Source organism: Mastomys coucha, unplaced genomic scaffold (genome assembly GCF_008632895.1).
Source record: "Mastomys coucha isolate ucsf_1 unplaced genomic scaffold, UCSF_Mcou_1 pScaffold18, whole genome shotgun sequence".
Classification (NCBI taxonomy): Eukaryota; Metazoa; Chordata; class Mammalia; order Rodentia; family Muridae; genus Mastomys; species Mastomys coucha.
The window spans coordinates 76,177,953-76,198,134 of NW_022196900.1; the positions used below are offsets into that span (position 1 = coordinate 76,177,953).

Sequence of the window (20,182 nt, forward strand, 5' to 3'; positions counted from 1 at the left end):
TGTGATGTGCACATGGGTGTAGGTACCAATGGAGGCCAGAGGCATCCGATCCCCTGGAGCTGGAGTTACAAGGCCACCTGATATGGTGATAGGGAACCAAATGGGTTCATTGTAAGAGAAATACATGCTCTTCATCACTCGACCATCTCTCTGGGCCCTGGATCTGTATTTGTGAGAGAACGTTGGCCTTAAACTTTCATGTTTTGTGGTACCTTTGCCCAATTATACCAACCTTCTGATGAAAAGCACCAGCAGCTATGCTTCCTGTGCTCTGGAATAGTTTGGTTAGTATGGGAAAACGTGTTCCTTATCTGAGCCCTAAGACTCATTTTATTATGATTAATTGTGGATCCAGATTCTGCCCCACCACTGGGGTGTGGGACACTCCGTTGGGGAGGCAAAACGTGGGGAGCTTGATTGTGCTTATCCCACACCACCACTGTTGTGCTGAACTATAGGGAAGCACAGAGACACTGCTCAGGTGGTGGTAAAATGTAGTCTGAGCTGGGGTTAGGGGGCAGCCGGGGTTCCGTGACTCCCAGGAATCTAGTCACTAGAAAATTGCACAGAGAACGAAGTTTTGGGGGTCCAGGGGCCCGAGATGAGGCTGGGACCATTTGAGTCCTGTGGGCTGAGGATGGCATCTAGCCCGGGGCTGGGATTGTCCTTAGCTTGGCAGCGGTTATCTGGAAGCACAGAGACCTTCTACCGGAGAGTTAGGCTGCAGCTCTGTAGGCCTTCTCCGTGCTCCCACAGCGGTTCTCGATGAAAGAGACAGTCCATGTTTATCCATACTGTTGACTATTCATCATGGAAAATGGATCCATACTAGCTTCTCAGGGTGGACCAGAGGTTAATAGCTTTTATAGATTGGAATGTCCAGGAAGGGAGGCTTATGGGCTAAACCCTCCGGGCCACTAGGTACCCCATTAGCATGGAGAACTCTGTTTGGGCTCTGTGACCCATAAGGGGAGTGTGGACACGTGTTCCAGGCCAGGAATCTGGCAGGGAACGGAGAGCTGCCTACTGTTTCAGGTGGATGTCCGCGTGCCATCTCCATCCACTCCTGTCTTTCTCTTCAGAAGAGAGGAGTCCTCCCCTGAATATCGACCAGCCGTGGCATATAAAGTTGTAGTAGGATTAGGCGCATCTTCTCAGTGCCGTAGGGGGGAAGGGTTCCAAAGGCAGGCAGGCAACAGAGTCAGACACAGCCCCTGCTCCCACTGTGGCATGGTTTTCTGAGATCAGGTCTTACTATATAGCCCTGGTTGGCCTGAAACTGTCTACTATGTAGACCAGGCTGGCCACAAACTCACAGAGATCCACCTCCGTCTGCCTCCCTTAGTGCTAGGATTAAGGGTGTGAACCACCACTCCCAGCACAGATAGTCTTAAGGAGCATCTCACTGTGTGGTGCAGGCTGACTTCAAAACTGTGCTTCTACCTCAGGCTCTGGAGAGCTTGTGCATGACCCTGGTTCACTTCTAGGGCTTTTTGAAATCTGGGTGCCTGACTGACTCTTTAGTCTCTTCTCTGCTGACTTGGGGCTTCTACTTCTTGGGAAAATTTGTCCAGTTTTCTTTTTAAAAATAATCATGTATTTTATCTACATATTCAAAATTTCTGATTTAAAATTTTGTATAGTAGTTTCTCAAAATGACAAGTGTCTCTAGTCTCTGCCATTTCCCCTCCCTGGAATGTACTACTTGCCTATTACTTATACCTTTGAATACACTGGTGTTAAAAAAAAAAACAGAAAAACTAACCCTTTCTAATATTTAATTAATTTATGCATTTACTTTTGTTGCTTTTATTTCATCTGTTATCTATTTAATTGCTTTCATATAGTTTTAAAAGACTTATTTATTTTATTATTTTATGTGTAAAGAGATGCCAGGGATGGTGATATATATAAATAATACTTATACTGAGGACACAGGTCAGAGGATAGTGACTTTTTAGCAAATCTGAGACCCAAGACAATGAATTCCATGACAGTCTGATTTATACAGGGAGAAACTGCCAGAAGACTGTAATAAAGAAGAGAATGAAAGAATTAAAAAAAAAAAAAAAGGTAAGAAAAAGATAAATGAGAGAAATGTAGAGGAGGTGGGGGTGGGGAGGTGAAAAGTGAGGAGAGGGCAATGCAGTCATGAACCAGGTTCACAAATACATAGATTGAGCTATTTTTTATGTTTATTTTATACTGGAGACTTGGGCATCCGTGCTGGACTAAGAATCACTTCATCTACTTCATACTCATGACCCGGATAAGAATGTGATCTTTTGCATGAGACCCTTCAGCCAACATTAAAAGGGTGAAATCCTAGTTCCATTCAAAGTCAAGAAAAATAATTTTTGTGTGTTCTCTGGGAATTCCCCTCCCAACAACAACAACAACAACAACAACAACAACAGGAACAACAACAAAAGATCGATTAGTTCTGCCCCACCCCCATGGGGTTTTGTCTGTCTGTGCACTTCACCAATGCACAGTGTCCAAGAATAGAGGAGGACGTAAACTCCCCTGAGGAGTTACAGACAGTTTCAAGTTGCCCTATAGGTGCTGGGAACTGAACAGGGGTCCTCTGCAAGAGCAGCCAATGCTCTAACTACTGAGACTTGTCTTCAAGGATTTTATGTAATTTTTATTAAGTTGAAGCTTGCAGCATTAATTTTACTTAAAGTGTTGTTTTCACGTAAATGTACTAAAGTATTTCTTTGGCTATATTCTACCGTTTTTGGATATAGACTAGGTCTTTTGTTTGTCATTTGTTGTTATATAGTTTATAATTTCCATTTTGATTTTCTTTTAGTTTCAAGGGTAATGTAAATGGTTTTAAATTTTCTAAGCATATGTTTTATTTGATTACATGCTACTTTGTGTGTGTGTATGTGTGCATATGTGTGCATGCATACATGTGCTGGTAACTGAACCCATGATGAAACCTACAGAGCTTGACACAGCAGGCTGTTCTGCCAGCCTTTAGCCTATACATTGATATTCTCTTTGTCTTTCAAGACAGATAGTAACAATGGGTTGCTACTTTTCTGTGCCTCCTGTTGGGCTGTATGTATGGCACCTTCCCTTAGTTCTAAGGTCTTCTGCCTGTTGTGGATTTTTTTTTTCATTAGTGTATTTATTTAGTTTACATCCCAATATCAGCCCCCCTCTCTGCCAAGCCCCTCCCTTCCCCTATCCCCACTACTCTTCACCTTATTCCCCTCCCCTTCTCCTCTGAGAAGGGTGAGGTCCTCCCCTGGGTTCCAACATCAAGTCACTGCAGAACTAGGCACATCCTCTGCCACTGAGGCCAGACAAGGTGGCCCAGTTAGGGGAACAGGAACCACAGGCAGGCCACCAAGTCAGGGACAACCCCTGCTCCAGTTAATGAGAGACCCACATGAAGACCAAGTGGCACAGCTGCTCTCTGTAGTCACTCTATGTGCACCACCACCTAAAGCATCTTAATTGCACTTAACTGTAACATCGTATCCACTGGCTAGTCCTTACCCCAGACTTCTTTCTCTTCTACTCTCAGCTCTGTAACAGAACTCCTCTTTAGACCTCCATGGTTACCTTCCCTAGACTGCACCCCTGAGCAATCCATGCACACACTTGTCTTTCTCTTGGTATATTTTCTTTAACATGATGTTCGTTAGTTCCATTCATTTTAGTTCAAATGATTTCATCCTTTTTATGACACTGAAATGGCATAATGCATAGAAAACATGGTTCCCCACCTCTTTTGTCCACTAGTTGATGGACACTTAGGTTGCTTGTGGTTTCTTGGCAACTGTGAACCACTCCGCAGTCATCATGGAAGTACATCTGTCTCTGACATAGTGGTTTTTATTTCTATTCATTATATATCCAGTAGAGGGGCTGATTGATCATATTATGGTCCTTGAATTCTGAACTTGTGGAGGAATCTCGATACTCTTGTCTACAGTGGCTGTCCTAATTTTCAATCCCATCCGTAGTGTGAAGGAGTTCCCTGGCCTCTAGATTCTCATTAGGATGTATGTCTTTAATCCTGTTACAGCATTCATTCTTATCGAGTCGAGGTGATATCACACTGTGGTTTTGATTTGCCTCTCCCTGATGAATAGTGAGAGGTTTCAAGCATTTTTAAAATAACTCTAGGCCATTGTAATGACTATTCCTGACTATTAACTTGACTATATCTGGAATGAACTTCAATCCAGAATTGTAGGGCACACCTGTGATCCAGATTTTGAGGCTGAAAGACACAAGTTTCTGACTTGGATCTTGGCATGAAGATCTTGAGGTGGCCATGAAAAGCTTCGGCCCAGACAAGAAAGTATACAACTTTAACCCCAGGAGACTTAAGTAAGGAGATCTTTGAGTCCGTGGTTAGTCTGGGACAAAGCAAGTTCCAGATCCAGGTGTAGTGATACACAGCTATTGGCCCCATCTTCTGCTGGAGACCTACACAGGGACATTGGAAGAAGGAAGATTCACTCACTCTTCTTTACCTGCTTGCACTTACTTGCCAGCACATCTGTTGGAATCTATTTCTTACAGAAGACCAGCTTAAACAGCTAGCCTCATGGGTCTGAGCGACTAGTAGATTCTTGGACTTCCCATCCACAGCTGCCCATTGTTGGGTTAGTTGGACTACAGACTGCTCAGTCCTCACAATAAATTCCCTCAATATAGAGAGACATTCCATAAGTACTGTGACTCCAGAGAAGCCTGACTAATACAGCCGTTTACACATCTTCCTTTAAAAATGTCCATTTAGATTCATTTATCACTTACTCTCAGTTAAATAGGACTGATGTTCTTTTGAGTTGTTTGAGTTAGCTTCCTGTCATGATGATGATGTGATGTGACGTGTGCTAGTTGATGTTGAGCTCCCATCCCATGGGCTCTTCACTAATGACTGTGTCCTTTGCTGGACAAAAGCTCTTTACTTTGGAGGAATCCCACTTGTCTACTTGTTATACTTTTCATTATTTTATTATTACCGTTATTGTGGGGTGTGTGTGTGTGTGTGTGTGTGTGTGTGTGTGTGTGTATGTAAGTGTGTAGATGCTATGCCATATATGTGGAGGTCAGAGGACACTTTTCAAGTCAGTTCTCTCCTTCTACCATAAGTTCCAGGAATCAAACTCAGGTCTTTGGGCTTCCATGACAAGCACTTTTGTCTACTGAGCCTTCTCTCTAGTCCTCATCTGCCCGCTTTTGCTTCTGTTCTTTTCTAGCCTTATCCAAAAATAAAAGCATTGCCCATTCCCATGTCCTGAAGTGCTTCCCCTGTTCCTTCTTGTAGCAGCTCAAGAGTTTCAGGTCTTAGTGCTGGGATTATGGACAGCAGCCACCAGGCCTGCCCAGTGCAAGATGGAAGCCAGGCCTTCTTCACCTGTGTGTTGAGATCCAGCTTCTCGCACCACTCACCAGAAGATCACCCTTTGCCAATGCTTGCTCCTAGCCTGCTCTCAAAGGCTGGAGATGATGGCAGGACTTTGGCTGTTTTTTGCAGCCCATTGTTCACCATGCCTGCTTTCATGCCAGTAGCATGGTGGTTTGGATTATTATAGCTTCATAGGACATATATTTTTTTTTTCGAGATAGGGTTTCTCTGTATAGCCCTGGCTGTCCTGGGACTCACTCTATAGACCAGGCTGGCCTCGAACTTAGAAATCTACCTGCCTCTGCCTCCCAAGTGCTGGGATTAAAGGCGTGCGCCACCACAGCCTGGCAGACATGTTTTTTTTGTGTGTGTGGCATGCATGTGTGTGTATGTTTCTATGTGTAGGGTAACATGTGTGCAGGTGCATGTTGCATGTGTGGAGGCTAAAGCTGATGTTGGGTGTCTCCCTCCTTGGCTCTCCATTTTACTTCTTGAGGAAGGGTCTCTTGCCGGACCCAAAGCTCACCAGTTCTGGCTGGTCTAGTGAGCCAACTTCTCCCATGGATCTTGTCTTTGTCTCCTGAATGCTGGGATTATAGGTGGTCACCATGACTGCCCAGCTTTTTACTGGCTTCTAGGCATCCAAATTCTAGTCCTCACATTTGTATGGCAAGTACTTTATCCACAGAATCCTCTTCTAGCCCTGTAGTTTTTTACTTAATATATTAGTTTGGTGTTTAATGTGTGTGTGTGTGTGTGTGTGTGTGTGTGTGTGTGTGCGTGCAGATGTATATGTACATATGTGTGTGAAGATGCATGTGTGTACATATGTATATACATGAAAGTGCATATGTGTGTGTGTGTAAGCTGGTTGATGTTGAGTGTCTTCATTAGCTGCTGTCCACTTTCTTTTTTGAGTCTTTTACTGAACTTACCATTTGGCTATGTTGTCTGTTCAATGAGCTACAGGGATCTGCTTCTTCTGCCTCCTCAGCAGCTGATATTACAGGCACTTGCTTCTATACCCAGCTTTTATGTGGATACTGGGTACTCAAGTCCATGAGAAAGCACTTTGCCAACTGTCCTGGATCCCATCTCCCTTGTTTTGAATCAAGTAATGCAATGTCATCTGCTTTGTTTTTTTGTTTTCTGTTTTTGTTTTCATTTCAAGATCGCTTTGGGCATTTGGTTTTTCTTTTTCTCTGTGTGTGGTACCTACACATAGAGTGTTTTCTAGTTCTCAGAAGGAAGCCAATAGTGGTTTGATAGAAATACAATATCATATAACTAATTGGAATGTATAGACATTTTAATATTATGGACTCTTCAAGTTCATGAACTCAGCTGTTTTTCCATCTCTTTGTGACCTCTTCAGTTTTACATTTTTTATCACATAGGTTTTCTACATGTTTGGTAGATTTATACCTTTGTATGTATGTATGTATGTATGTATGCATATGTATATGTATCATGAATGTATTCTGTGTAGAACTGGGTTGATTCCTTTTTTCAGGCAAGTCTCTGTGGGTGTGTAGTAATGTTGTTGATCTTCGTGTGCTGACTTGTATCCTACAACTTCCCGACTTCATTTTCTAGTTCTAACGGCTTCTGATGGATCTTAGCGTTTTCTGTACAGGTGATCATGTCATTTACAAATAGGGACAAGTTGGCTTTCTCGTTTCCTGTTTGGATTCTCTTCATTCCCCCTCCCCAGTGGTTTGTTGAGTAAAAGTGGCTAATAGAGACATTCTTGTCTTGATCCACATCTTAGAAAGCCTTCATTTTTTTCCCCATTACTCCATTAGATATTGATTCAGTATGTATGGCTTTTATTATGTTGAATTGTTTCCTAATTTGTTCATATATTTTTGTTAGAAAGAGGGGTTGAATTTTATTATGTTTTCTGGGCACTTATTTAGATGATCATATGGTTTTTCTACCTCATTCTACTGATGAGGTCCTTTATATTTATTGATTTGCATATGCCACAGCATACTTGCATCCCTAGGATGAAACCCACTTTATCATGATGAATAATCTTTTTTGATGTGTCATTAGCTTCATTTGCTAACATTTTGTTGTATGTTTTTACATAGATGTTCATCTCTTGTAGGATATAAAATTGTTTCCTTTTCCTCTTTTCCTTTCCAACCCCCTTATTTTTCTTCTGTATCCTTCTGTTTTTTATTATTGGAATAATGCTGGTATCAAAGAATGACTTTGGGAAAATTCACTCATCCTTAAGTGCTTGTGGTTTTTAAGGTGTGTGTGTGTGTGTGTGTGTGTGTGTGTGTGTGTGTGTGCTTGCACACATGTGGGAGTTAGAGGACAACTCTTACCTCATTTGATACAAGGTCTCTTTGTCACTGTATATATCAGGTTCAAATTTCAGGTGATTCTTCTGTCATTTCTCCCATCTCACTGTAGGAACCCTGGAGTTCCAGATATGAACCCTCTCACATTCTTTACATATGTGCTGGGGATCTGAACTCAAGTCCTCATGTTTACATGGCAAGCACTTTACCCACCGAAACATCACCCATCCATGGGTTTGCAGCTTTTTAAGAAGAATTGGAGCCAGGTATAGTACCACACGCCTTTAGTCCCAGCACTTAGGAGGCAGAGGCAGGCAGATCTCTGGGTTCAAGGTCAGCCTGGTCTACAGAGATAGTTCCAGGACAGCCAGGGCTACACAGAGACTTTGTATCAAAAAACCAAAACCCAAGTCAACCAAGCAAAACCATAACAATAAAAGAAACCAAACAGAAAAAGCAGAAATAGAAAAAGAAGAAGATGGAGAAGAAATGTGTTAGTTATCATTTCAACGTTTGGTAGAGCTCAGCAGTGAGGCCTTTTGCCCTGGGATTTTCTTTGATGGAACATTTTATTACTAGTCTGTGAACATTTTCTATTTCTTTATGACCCAGTGTCAGTCGTGTGTATATTACTGATACTATATTGTATATATTACTGTATGTATAATGCTATGTGTACATCACTGAATTAGACAAGCTCAGGAATTTGTCCATTCTTATAGATTATAAATTTGGGGCACAGATTATAAGGTCTAGGATCATTGTGTGTCTGAAAATAGTTGTACTATTTCCTTTTTCATCTATGATTTTATTTGGATTTTCTCTTCTTCTTGGTATAGCTAGAGTGATCAATTTTATCTTTTTAAAGAATTTAATATTTGTGTCACTTATATTTTATACCTTCTCTATTTAATTGATTTCTGTTCTGACATTTCTCATTTCTTTGGCTAGTTTTGAGCTTCATGTGTACGTGTGTTCATGGCTACTTCAGGTGCTACCTCCATTCAGGTCTTTTCACTCTTTTTTTTTTTTTTCAATATATAAATCTTTTATTCTCCCAAAATAGCCCAAATTGTACTTGTGATCAGGATCTTGTTTCTGGAGCTAGGAAACTGAGGCCTCACTCGTCAGCCTGCTGCACAGTTCCCTTCTCAGACACAGAGATGCCATCCAAAAACTTCCTGATATCCTTGTTTTTAACTGTCCTGGCTTGCTGAATCAGACCCACTGAATTTGAAACAAGTTCAGTATCTTTTCCTTTAAGGATTAATTCATCCTTCTGGGCTTGAGAGACAGAACAAGCAAAACCCATCCTCATCCGCACCCTGCAATTGTATTTCTCACCCAAAAAATTTCGGATTTCAACTAGAGACCCATTTTCCTGAATAACAACGTTGATGGGGAAGTGAGCATACGCAGATCTCATCTTGTAATGGAAGCCCAGTGTGACACCCTTGATCATGTTCTGAACAGGACTGCAGATGGTTCTGACAGTGGCCAGTTCCTTTCTGTTACCCCACCATTTGTCAACCCGGAGCCTTTTCTTTTTATTTCCAAGGAGACTCAGCTTTACATTGATGTGATTGAAGTCCCTCCACAGAGTTCCCCTGGGGCCCTTCACAGTGATGGTGCGCCCCTTCAGAGTGATGTCGACATTTTCTGGAACGTTGACAGCCTGATTGCTGAGAATGGTCTTCATTCTCATAGTAGATGGGGCAAAAAGAGCAGGTCTTTTCATTCTTTTTTTTTTTTTGGTTTTTTCGAGACCGAGACAGGGTTTCTCTGTATAGCCCTGGCTGTCCTGGAACTCATTCTGTAGACCAGGCTGGCCTCGAACTCAGAAATCCACCTGCCTCTGCCTCCCAAGTGCTGGGATTAAAGGTGTGTGCTACCACCGCCCGGCAGTCTTTTCATTCTTAATGTAAGAGTTGACTGTTGCAGTTGTGGGTGAGCTGGCCCCAAGGATGTGAGCATTGGAGAGCTGGCCCTGTCACTCATTTCCTGAGTGATGGCGTGGATAAGGAAGAGCTACCATCCTCCCCAACAGTCCCTCACCACCTGTGGCAGGTTGGAGACCTAGCCCTGGGGTCATGAGAGCCAGAGAGCTGTCCCTGTCCCCCACCAGCTGCAGTGCTTGGGAAAGGGGGTCCTGCCCCTTGCCTAGGCAGCACAGTAGAGCTGATCCTGGTGGCAGGAGTGGGTGGAGGGTTGCAGATGGGCCAGCCCTGAGGGTATGAGTGTGGGAGGGCTGGCCCTGCTGATTGTCTGCCATGTGGTGACATGGACAAGGGAGAGATGCCCTCCCTTTTCACCCCTTGCCACCTACAGTGGGCAGGAGAGCTGGTTTCAAGGTCATCAGGGCCTGAGAACTAGCCCTGCCCTGTGTCTACTGCAGTGCTCAGGAGAGCAGGCCCTGCACATCACCTGGGCTGCACAGCAAAGCTTGTCCTGGATGTGGGGGCTGTGGGCGAGCTGTCCCCAAGGACAGGAGCATAGGAGACTTAGCCCTGCTTCCTGTCTGCTGTGTGGTGACAACTGAGAGGAGAGAGAGAGAGAGAGAAAGAGAGAGAGAGAGAGAGAGAGAGAGAGAGAGAGAGAGAGAGAGAGAGAGAGGAGAGAAAGGGCTCCCTTTCCCTTTTGCCTGAGCTATCAGCTTCGGGTGGGAGAGCTGGCCCTGCCCCTCACCTGATGCAGCACTTGGGAGAGCTGGCCCTGCCCCTCACCTGATGCAGCACTTGGGAGAGCTGTCCCTGCCCCAAACCTGGGCAGCACAGTGGAGTTGGTTCAGGATGTGGGGATTGTGGGTGAGGGCCATGAGTTCAAGAGAGCTGACCCTGACTCTTGTCTGTTGTGCAGTGGCACAGATGAGGGAGAGATACCTTCCTTCCTTCCCTCACCTACTACCACCTATGGCAGGTGGAAGAGCTGGCCCTAGTTGCATGGGGTCACTGGTGAGCCAACCCAAGGGCATGAGAGAAGGAGAGTTGGCCAGCTGGCCAGCTCAGCTACCTCTCAGGCCCACATCCAGGGTTTTGAACTGGCCCACCCCAACAACTACCCTATTGATGAACTGCTGAAGTACATGAAGGGCTGGGTCCTACAGTTTCAAAGCTATAGGACCTCAATGACACAGGGCAACAACAGGATATTTGAGAGGAGTCCTAGTAAAAAGTTCAGTATTGATAGTGTAGTAGAAGCCAGAGTCTCCATGCCAGAACAACAATTCATTGCAATGAACATTTGCAAGCAAAGAGGTATGGACAAAAGGGTATACTGTGGGACACACTGTGACACACTACAGCTTCCACAGGATTTTCTTTTTCTCTGTTGGGGCGGGGTGGGGATGGTTGCAAGGGTGGAGAGTGAGTGTGAGGGGAGGGGAAGATGAGTGAGATTGGGGTGCATGATGTGAAACTCACCAAGAACCAATAAAGAGTTTAAAGAAAGAACTGACCATTGCAAACTTCCCTCTTGGTACAGCTTCTGCTGTGTTTTACAGGTGTGGGCATATTGTGGTTCCCACACCATTTTAATTTGTTCTGAGAATGATTTCGCTTTCCTCCTTCTCGATCTATTGCTATTCAGGAGTGAACTGAACTGTTCAGCAGTAGATGGCAGACTAAGTCCAGGACTGCACTCAATAAGCTGCAGCCGTGTTGCTGCTGCTGTTACAGCACCAAAGGGTATCTGGGGCCAGGTTTGCTCAAATCTACAGACCACTTGTTATCCAGGATGACATGGGTGAGTGTCTGAAGAGGGTGCTCTTACCTTGCAAGCCTCTTTTTGGGGTCAGGATAGGACCATGCACCACAGTCACTGGGTCACTGCGTGACTGGGTCACTGAGTCACTGGGTCATTGTTTTTTTGTTGTGGTCAGGTACCACAGGATTCTGCTTAACTTTGGGCTTCATCAAGGAATGGGCAACCCCAGGCTTCCATGCCCCATGCCCTTTAATTTTACAAAGAAGATAATTATACCCTCTGAGTCAGGGTGCTTGAGATTGGGAAGGCAATGATGTGAGCAGTCTTATGGCCGCCAATGTTACAACACTAAATCATATTCAGATCCCCTAGCTCAATGTTGCACAGGATTATGTCCCATGGTAATATGCGCTGTTTGATGCTATGGTAGACTTATGGCCTAAGACTACTGGAACCTGCCCTAGGTGATGTTGTCTGAGGGTCAAAGGCAAGAGTCCTCTAATTGGCCATGAGGCCAGTCCAGAGTCCCCTGCCTGTGGGATCTCAGCCAGGGGCAAGGGGCAATTTTCCTAGTGTTAGGTCTTATCAGCTTGGTGCTGACATTCAAAGCACAGCCCTGTGCTTGCTTCCCTACCCCACTCTTTCCTTAAAGTGATTTTTGTCTGATGCTTTATCACAGCAACAGAGAAACAACTACAACACATGCTCCCCGGCCAATATGATGGAGGCAGCTTTCCAAGCATATCTGCTGCCCATGTAAACCAGGATCCAGCCCATGTGGTGTGATGGTGACATGGAGAGAATATGGATCCTGAGAGGGTACTGAGGCAGAATAGCAGCTGGGGACTCAAGGTTGGGGGCCTGGGGATTGGGCTGTCCCCAGCCTCCAGTGGTGGGTGTTGGAGTTCAGACTTATTATCCAGATCTTGGGGAATTCAAAGGTACAAGAAGCTCATTAGGAAAGCACCAGCATTGCCCTCCTGGGAATCAGGGCTCACTGGAGCAGAGTTTCAAAGGAGAACTCCTTGGACTCCTCACTCACACCTCACACAGAGCCTAAGAGCAGGTAAGGGTGACAAGGGACAGGGGGCACCAGAGAGTGTCCCTTCTGCTGGCCCTGGTCTTTCTGTCTGCAGATCCTGGTGGACATCTACATTGTCCTGCCTCTTCTCTGTCCACTTAGCTTCCCATGTGTCTGTCTGTCTGTCTCTTTCTGTTTTTCTCTCTGTCTCTCTGTCTCTGTCTCTGTCTCTGTCTGTCTGTCTGTCTGTCAGACTTAGGATATGTAACATCTTTCTCAGGGCACCTGATCTTCAGTTGTCAGCAAAGACTGGAAGGGGAAGGGCTGTTGTGGTCACAGCACTGGGTTCTCACATATTTCCACCGTAACCAGGTTTGGGACTGACAGAAGTGACAGATAGTTTGGTGGGAAAGGCTGATAGGACATCATGGTGACAGGACAGAGCATAGAAGGAGAGTCTGAAGAATTGGCTGAGAGTTATTTGATGGTCTCTTTTGGTGTCTCTATGCAGACAACTATCACCTGGTGATTTTCTTCATTATAGCCAGGATAGTATGGCTGACTCTTGCAGCCTGTTCACACCATTGCCTCTTCTCCATTCTCTCTGCCTCTCCCTGTTCTTTCCAGATTTGAAACTATACTGTGTGTATGCTAACACGTCATGGTGGAAAAAGTCTTTTTTTTTCTTTTTTTTTAAATCAGGACTTCTCCTAGTAAATGCTGTTGGATGAAGTGAGTGGGCAGGTCCAGGAGATGAGACAATGGAGATGTGGTGGCAGTATTCTGGGCATTGGGACAGGACCAGGCTGAGTAAGACAATAAGGGGATTGAGAAAGAAATAATGTCCTTAATTCTTGCTCTGGACCTCAAGTCCAGTTGTGCAAGTCTCAGTAACTCTTCCCTTTTTCCTTTTTAAATAGGGCATTGATCTTGACATGAAGTCTGCCTGATCCCCCTTCCCCTCCCAGGAGGATGTGTTTGCACATATATGTGTGTTTGTGTGTGTGTGTGGCCTAACCTAATCACCTCTCAATGACTCTGCCTTCTAATATTGGGAATTAGGGTCTTGACATATAAACACAGTAGGGGGTACACAGCATGAAGTCTGGGATGGCTCTCATTAGCTAGAGTCAGCCTGGAGATCGCAACAGAAACAGCCCAAGTGCAACAAAATTTTCTCTAGGCAAGCTGAAGCTTGTCATCCTGGAGGCATTTATGCTTAAGTTCAAATCTGGAGGCTTTGCTAAGCAAGTCTCATCTGCTTCTTATCAGAGTCCCTCAGATAGTTTGGGAGAGACACAGATACAGAGATGCATTTAAGACCAAGTCAGTAGATGGTCTTGTTGCTTCCTATGTTCGTTCCTACTGAGCACATAAGAGTGTTGGAAAACTGCCTGCTTTCATAATTTAGTGAGCTGCACTGGGTGCAGTGATCGACACTGGAGATACAGGGCTGCATAAAACAAAGCCTCTGTTTAGTTTTGGGGCAGCAGACAATAGCTAGATAAATGCACTTTCGTAGGAAATATAACGAGGGAAGAGAGACTGGAGGATGGCTGCCTTCAGGAAAGCGGCTGAGAGAAAGGGTTCTTTCTCCAGGGAAATGGCAGCTGGCAGAGGTGGGAAGGGGGTGAGTGCAGGTGCTGCGGAGAGAGGTGCAGGGGGAGGATGGAGCTGAAGACCCACAGTGGGGGGCATCTGGTCAGTACTGGACGGCATAGAGTGGGTTGCAGCAGTAGCTTTATGGCATAAACAATGGGAACAGCAGCACAGACAAGATCCCAGGTAAACTGCATGCTGAAAACCAAGAGAACATTGCGGGCATGGCTACTACTGAGTAGCCAAGGAGGGACTTCAAGTAGGCTCTTGTTGCCCTGACATTTAGGTGAAGGGACTTCCTAAGAGATGTAAACATAGAGATGTATTTAACCCAAGGCTGGCTGGTTTCAGATGGGCACTCTTACCAGGAATGGATGTGTATGTGTATGTGTATGTGTATGTGTATGTATGTGTATGTGTGTGTGTGTGTGCATGTGTGTGTGTGTGTATATGTGTATGTGTGCGTGTGTGTGTATGTGTATGTGTGTGTGTGTGTATGGGTGTGTATATATGTGTATGTGTATGTATGTGTATGTGTGCGTGTGTGTGTGTGTGTGTGTGTGTGTGTGTGTGTGTGTGTGTGTATGTGTATGTGTATGTGTATGTTTTAGTAGCTCCTTGTATTTGTTTTCCTAGTAAGCACAAGGGATGTTATAAAGGGAAATCTCAGAGGCATCCATAGTTCTGACACACATAGACTTTAGAGTCTCTGACCTAACGGGCTTTGCACCCACACCCCCCAGTCAGCTGTGGTGGAAGGGCCTTCCTCTGAAGCTAGTGTGGTCCCCCTGTAGTTGGGAATCTACCATTTCCTGACTCAGCAAATCCATGTTCCATCATTGATCTGCCCCTTCGGGGCACTCTTTAAGGCTTCCTCATTGATTGCCATCACTAGATGAGCCATGATCCTCACACCATAAAAAGCTACATTTTCTTCAGAAGGAAACTCCCTTCCTAGGACTCTCTTCCATCTTGTGTCAGAGTCTTGGACAGCCAGCCTGAACTTGCTTCTCTTAACATAATTTGGATCTACTTTAAAACAATTTTCTAGGTACTAAAGTGGTAGAACACTTGCCTCTCATTTCCTGTGCTATCTATGCACACTGGGCCACCACGACCTCCCTTTTTTTGAGGGCTTTGTCTCACCTTGGGTTTCTGTCTCACACTGCATTCTTTGTTGGCCCTAGTTCCACCTCTGTCTCTGGGTTTTCTCCCTTAGGCTAGCCTTTACAATTGTGCTTTTCTGGTGTTCTGTATTCAGCTCTCTTTCTTCATACACTCCCTGTGGTTCTATTATCTTCAATTGCTTCAGCTCTTATTAAAGTGCCAATAACAGCAATGTCTGCCTCAAAGTGGTGTCTTCCAATCTAGACACAGACACCTACCAGACACCCACTGGAGCCTGGCAATTCCACAAGCTGCCTAAGCCCCAACCTAGTCTGACTGCCTCTCATCCAGATTCCACTTCTGTGCTGCTCAGCTCAGCGAATGGCGCCACCATCCACATCCGCACTCCAGTATACCCCTTAAGTCCTTCTCAGATGATCATTCATCTGATGATTCATCGTTGATGTCTCTCTTTCTTAGCACTCTTTAACCATAGATCTAGAGATCTCTAATGTCTGATTTTCATGTCACTAATCTCTTCCTTAGTTCCTATCTCATCCTTTCTTCATGAATAACGACATCTTCCTCTACCCCACAGTATATCCTTCACACTGTTGCTAAAGTAACTGATCCCAGATAGAGATTCGATATCTTGTTCATTCTTTCCTTCATCATTATAAGGTCCACCCTCTTTAGTCTGTTTTGCAGGGCATGATGGTCCCTCCACACTTTTCCCTTGCCTACCTTTCCTGTCCTGTTGTTTGTCTTGCTTAGCTCATGGCATCACACGTAATGACCCTCTGCACAGCATATCTTCAGCACATCTCTGTAGGTAGCATCAAATATCTGAATCTTACCTTGCACAGGAAGCCTGAAACCTAGCAAATTGAATCAGATGCCTACGAAACGAAAGGGAGAGAGTACATAGTTTTGCCGTTTAGTTTGTTAGTTCCTCATCTCTGTGGCCTGTGGCTTCAGTTACCATCAGAGCACTCTATGAACAAGATAAGGTAAGGGGGCAGAGAATGTCCCAAGCTGATTGATCATCCTGATGATCAGGAAATGGTGCTCTCTATTCTTCATGGGTGTTTACATTTTAATGGCAGATTTAAAAAAAACTATCTTTAGTTCTTAAAAATCCAGCATCAGCTGGGCAGTGGTAGTACACACCTTTAAATCCCAGCAGTTGGGAGGCAGAAGCAGGTGGATTTCTGAGTTCGAGGCCAGCCTGGTCTACAGAGTGAGTTCCAGGACAGCCAGGGCTATGCAGAGAAACCCTGTCTCAAAAACAAAAACAAACAAACAAACAAAATCCAGCATCAATGTTCAGTTGAGTTGTTACTTGCCTTAAGCTTTCTTCATTTTTAAAATTAATTTTCTTGGGTATGTATACATTATACATGGTACTGGATTATATAATGTTTCCATACACGTGTATAATTAAGTTCTTTCTTTTGTAAGTTCTTTTGGTCATGACGTTTTTTTTTTTTTCCCCCAAAGCAATAGAAAAATAACTAAGATAACTACTGTTCTTCTTTTGTTACTAAGGTTCTGTAGTAGAGCTTGAAATTAGACATGGTGACACCTGATTGTTTTTTCCTAGGATTGCTTTGGCTATCCGGGGTCTTTTGTGTTTCCCTACAAGTCTTAAGGAAGTGTCTTTCTCTTTCTGTAAAGAACAGCATGACAATTCTGAAGAGGATTGCACTGAGTCTACACATTACTTTTGGAAGCACAGCCATTAATTTCCCCAGTCCTTTACAGTTGGAGGTCTTTCTATCGTCTGGCATCTTCTTCAAGTTTTTTCTTCTGTGTTTTAAAGTTTTCCTTAGGATGCTTCTCACTTTCTAGCTTAGGTTCTTTATTACACACACACACACACATACACACACACACACACACACACACTCACTCACACATAAATACACACACACAAACACATACATGCGTGCACACACACACATACACACACTGGCTTTCCTTGGAGTTAACCAAGATCTTTGAATTTTTTATGAAACTTTTAATAATGTATGTAATTTATAATATTTTGAATTCTGTTTCAGGCTTTTGTTGTTGTTTTGATTCTTTCTCTAGAGCAGGGGCTGATGAACTTTGTATTTTTAAAGAGCTTCTAAACTATAGTATATGAGATGGGCTAGAGAGATGGACCTGGGCTCAGTTCCCAGCATCCACGTGTTGACTCACAACCACGTAGAACCCTAGCTCCAGGGGATCTAATGTTGTCTTCTGACCTCTATGGGCACCAGGTACACATGTGGTGCACATAGATACATGCAGACAAAATATCTATATACAAATACCAATAAATTTAAAAAATCCAAGTTTGTTTTAAATTTTCAGTTATGTGACAGAGATATGGTTTGAGAAATTTTGTCATTGTGTGACATTTATACAAACCTCAAGGATATACAGATCAAATACTTGAAGCAGCCTCATGACTTAATCGAAGAATGTGATAATCATGAGATGTGTGAGGCTATTGCCAACCAAACGCAGCATGTCCTATGCCACAGCATGTCTTATGCCACAGTGCCCTGTGCCACTGCCTGTTCAGTGCCATAGGATGACCTATACTACGGCGTGCTGTTATTTTTGTTGCTTTAGACAGTCAATCTTTGCTCACACACCAATTCTATGCTTCTCACTCTCCCTTTCAGCTCTGTGTTCCACAGAGGAATCTTTCCTCCAGACTGAAGAAGTTCTTTGGAGCATCTCTCACTAGGAGTCTTTGGTAATCAATGACCTGCTTTCATCTGAGAGAAAACATTGGTTTCCACAGGACCCTTTCGCTGAGCTCTAGGTTGGTAGTTGGATTCTTCCTTGGTGCCCACTCTTCATCTCCTTTCCTCTCTTCCATTCCTTCTCTTATCTCCCCTTCTTTCCTCTCATCCCTCCTAATCACATTAGATATGTTACTCAGTTACCTTCTACTTTCTGTAGATAGACCCCAGCCTGTCTCATTGTTGAGCATTTGGAGAAACGTATCCTCCCGTCTTAGACCAGTTTCAGAACAACACTTGTTTTGTTTGTTTGTTTTGTTTGCAATCACTTTCCTTTATATAATATTTCCTTTATATGTATTTCTCTTCCATCTATTTTATCTTTCTTGGTATTCTCTGGGCTACATTTCTCTATTCTGTAGGCTAGCATGTCTCCTTTATTTGGGAACACTGTAGGCATCATCCTTTAGTCATTGATGTATCATTTATTTCTTGTATCATTTACCTACAGTCCATGAAAACACGTGACTCTGACTTATTGATGAACTATCCTAAGATAGCTATTTTCCTGCTAGTCCAGGGAGTCAGGCTTATAGCCATGACTCTCAAGTTTGGGAATGCCCATCAAGCTTTTTGAGCTCTTCAACTAAAGCCAATTTTGAGATGGTCCCCAAAATGGAGGCTGACCTTGACATTTGATGTTAGTTGCACACAAATGGTGAGTTCTTAAATACCCAATTCTCCTTATGACATCTTTCCCATGACTTTTTCATAAGGTATGTGAACCATGAATTAATTATAAGACATTACTTTTTGAGTATCCCCCATTCTTTTTGCAAATTCTACATTTAATGTACATTCAGAATGTAATCTACATTCTAAATGTGGAGTTCATAATCTGGCATCTTGGAATAAGCTGGAATTGCGTGATAAAAGAAAAACCATGCTGTTTCATGTAAAATGGAAATTCTTCCTACTGCTTTGCTCTCTGGCTCTGTGGGATCCCAATATGAACTTGACTTCCCTCTTCGTGTTTGGTGCACCCGTTGTATGAATAGCAGCAGAGTTAGCACCTGGGGCTTCTCTTTCATGATTGACAGCTCTGCTCTGTCTTTGCAGCAGGAGAAGGATGCAGGACTTCCACTGGAGAAACCACAGCTCTCTTACTGAGTTTGTTCTTCTAGGATTCTCTAGTGACACACGGATAAATGGCATTCTGTTTGGCATCTTTCTTCTCCTCTACCTCACCACCCTCCTAGGCAATGGGCTCATTATCACCTTGATACACATGGATTCCCGCCTCCACACACCCATGTACTTTTTCCTCAGTGTCTTATCCATCCTGGATATGGGCTATGTCACCACCACAGTGCCCCAGATGCTGGTACATCTGGTCTGTAAGAAGAAGACCATCTCCTATGTTGGATGTGTGGCTCAGATGTACATCTTCCTGATGCTGGGAATCACCGAGTCTTGGCTTTTTGCAATCATGGCTTATGATAGGTATGTGGCCATTTGCCATCCTCTCAGATACAAAGTCATCATGAGTCCTTTACTGCGTGGGTCACTGGTGGCCTTCTGTGGGTTCTGGGGTATCACCTGTGCCCTGATATATACTGTTTCTGCTATGATTCTTCCCTACTGTGGCCCCAATGAAATCAACCACTTCTTCTGTGAAGTGCCTGCTGTCCTGAAGTTGGCCTGTGCAGACACCTCTCTCAATGACCAGGTGGACTTCATCCTAGGCTTCATCCTTCTCTTGGTCCCACTCTCCCTCATCATTGTTGTCTACATCAATATCTTTGCTGCTATCTTGAGGATCCGCTCAACTCAAGGGAGGATCAAGGCCTTTTCCACCTGTGTGTCCCATATCACTGTGGTCACCATGTTTTCGATCCCGTGTATGGTAATGTATATGAGGCCTGGCTCTGAGTCCTCCCCCGAAGAAGACAAGAAGCTGGCTCTGTTCTACAATGTCATCTCTGCCTTCCTCAACCCCATCATCTACAGCCTTCGTAATAAAGATGTGAAAAGGGCTTTCCTCAAGGTGGTGGGCAGCAGCAAAGGGTCAGGGTGAAGGCTTGGGGGCTGTGAGACTAGTAGCCTTCTGGAACAGTCTCCATGCAGCTTTCTGTAATGAGAACGTCTTCCATAATGGTACGACATTACATCCAGTGAGTTGACTTGGTTCAAAGTCAACTAACTTACTGAAGACTTTATTGTGGTGTTACCGTGTATTACATGTACCCATTTGGCATATGATCATAGAACATTTCGGTATATGATCATATATACAGGTTCATAAAACTCCATCTGG

At 44.0% G+C, this 20,182-nt stretch overlaps 1 protein-coding gene and 1 pseudogene across 1 annotated transcript; one reads left to right on the forward strand and one right to left on the reverse strand.

Annotated features, from left to right (window-relative positions):
* Nucleotides 1-8,725: 8,725 nt before the first annotated feature.
* LOC116095520 lies at nt 8,726-9,394 on the reverse strand (annotated as a pseudogene).
* A 9,600-nt stretch (nt 9,395-18,994) lies between these two features.
* On the forward strand, nt 18,995-19,943 carry LOC116095521 (olfactory receptor 2A12-like). The gene has a single exon (XM_031376874.1). It carries the CDS (start codon nt 18,995-18,997, stop codon nt 19,940-19,942), a length of 948 nt encoding a protein of 315 aa, XP_031232734.1. The 3' UTR covers nt 19,943.
* Nucleotides 19,944-20,182: the final 239 nt, after the last annotated feature.

Bases quoted from the DNA above. Each gene is read 5' to 3' on its own strand.
- LOC116095521 (XM_031376874.1), top strand. From the start codon at position 18,995: ATGCAGGACTTCCACTGGAGAAACCACAGCTCTCTTACTGAGTTTGTT.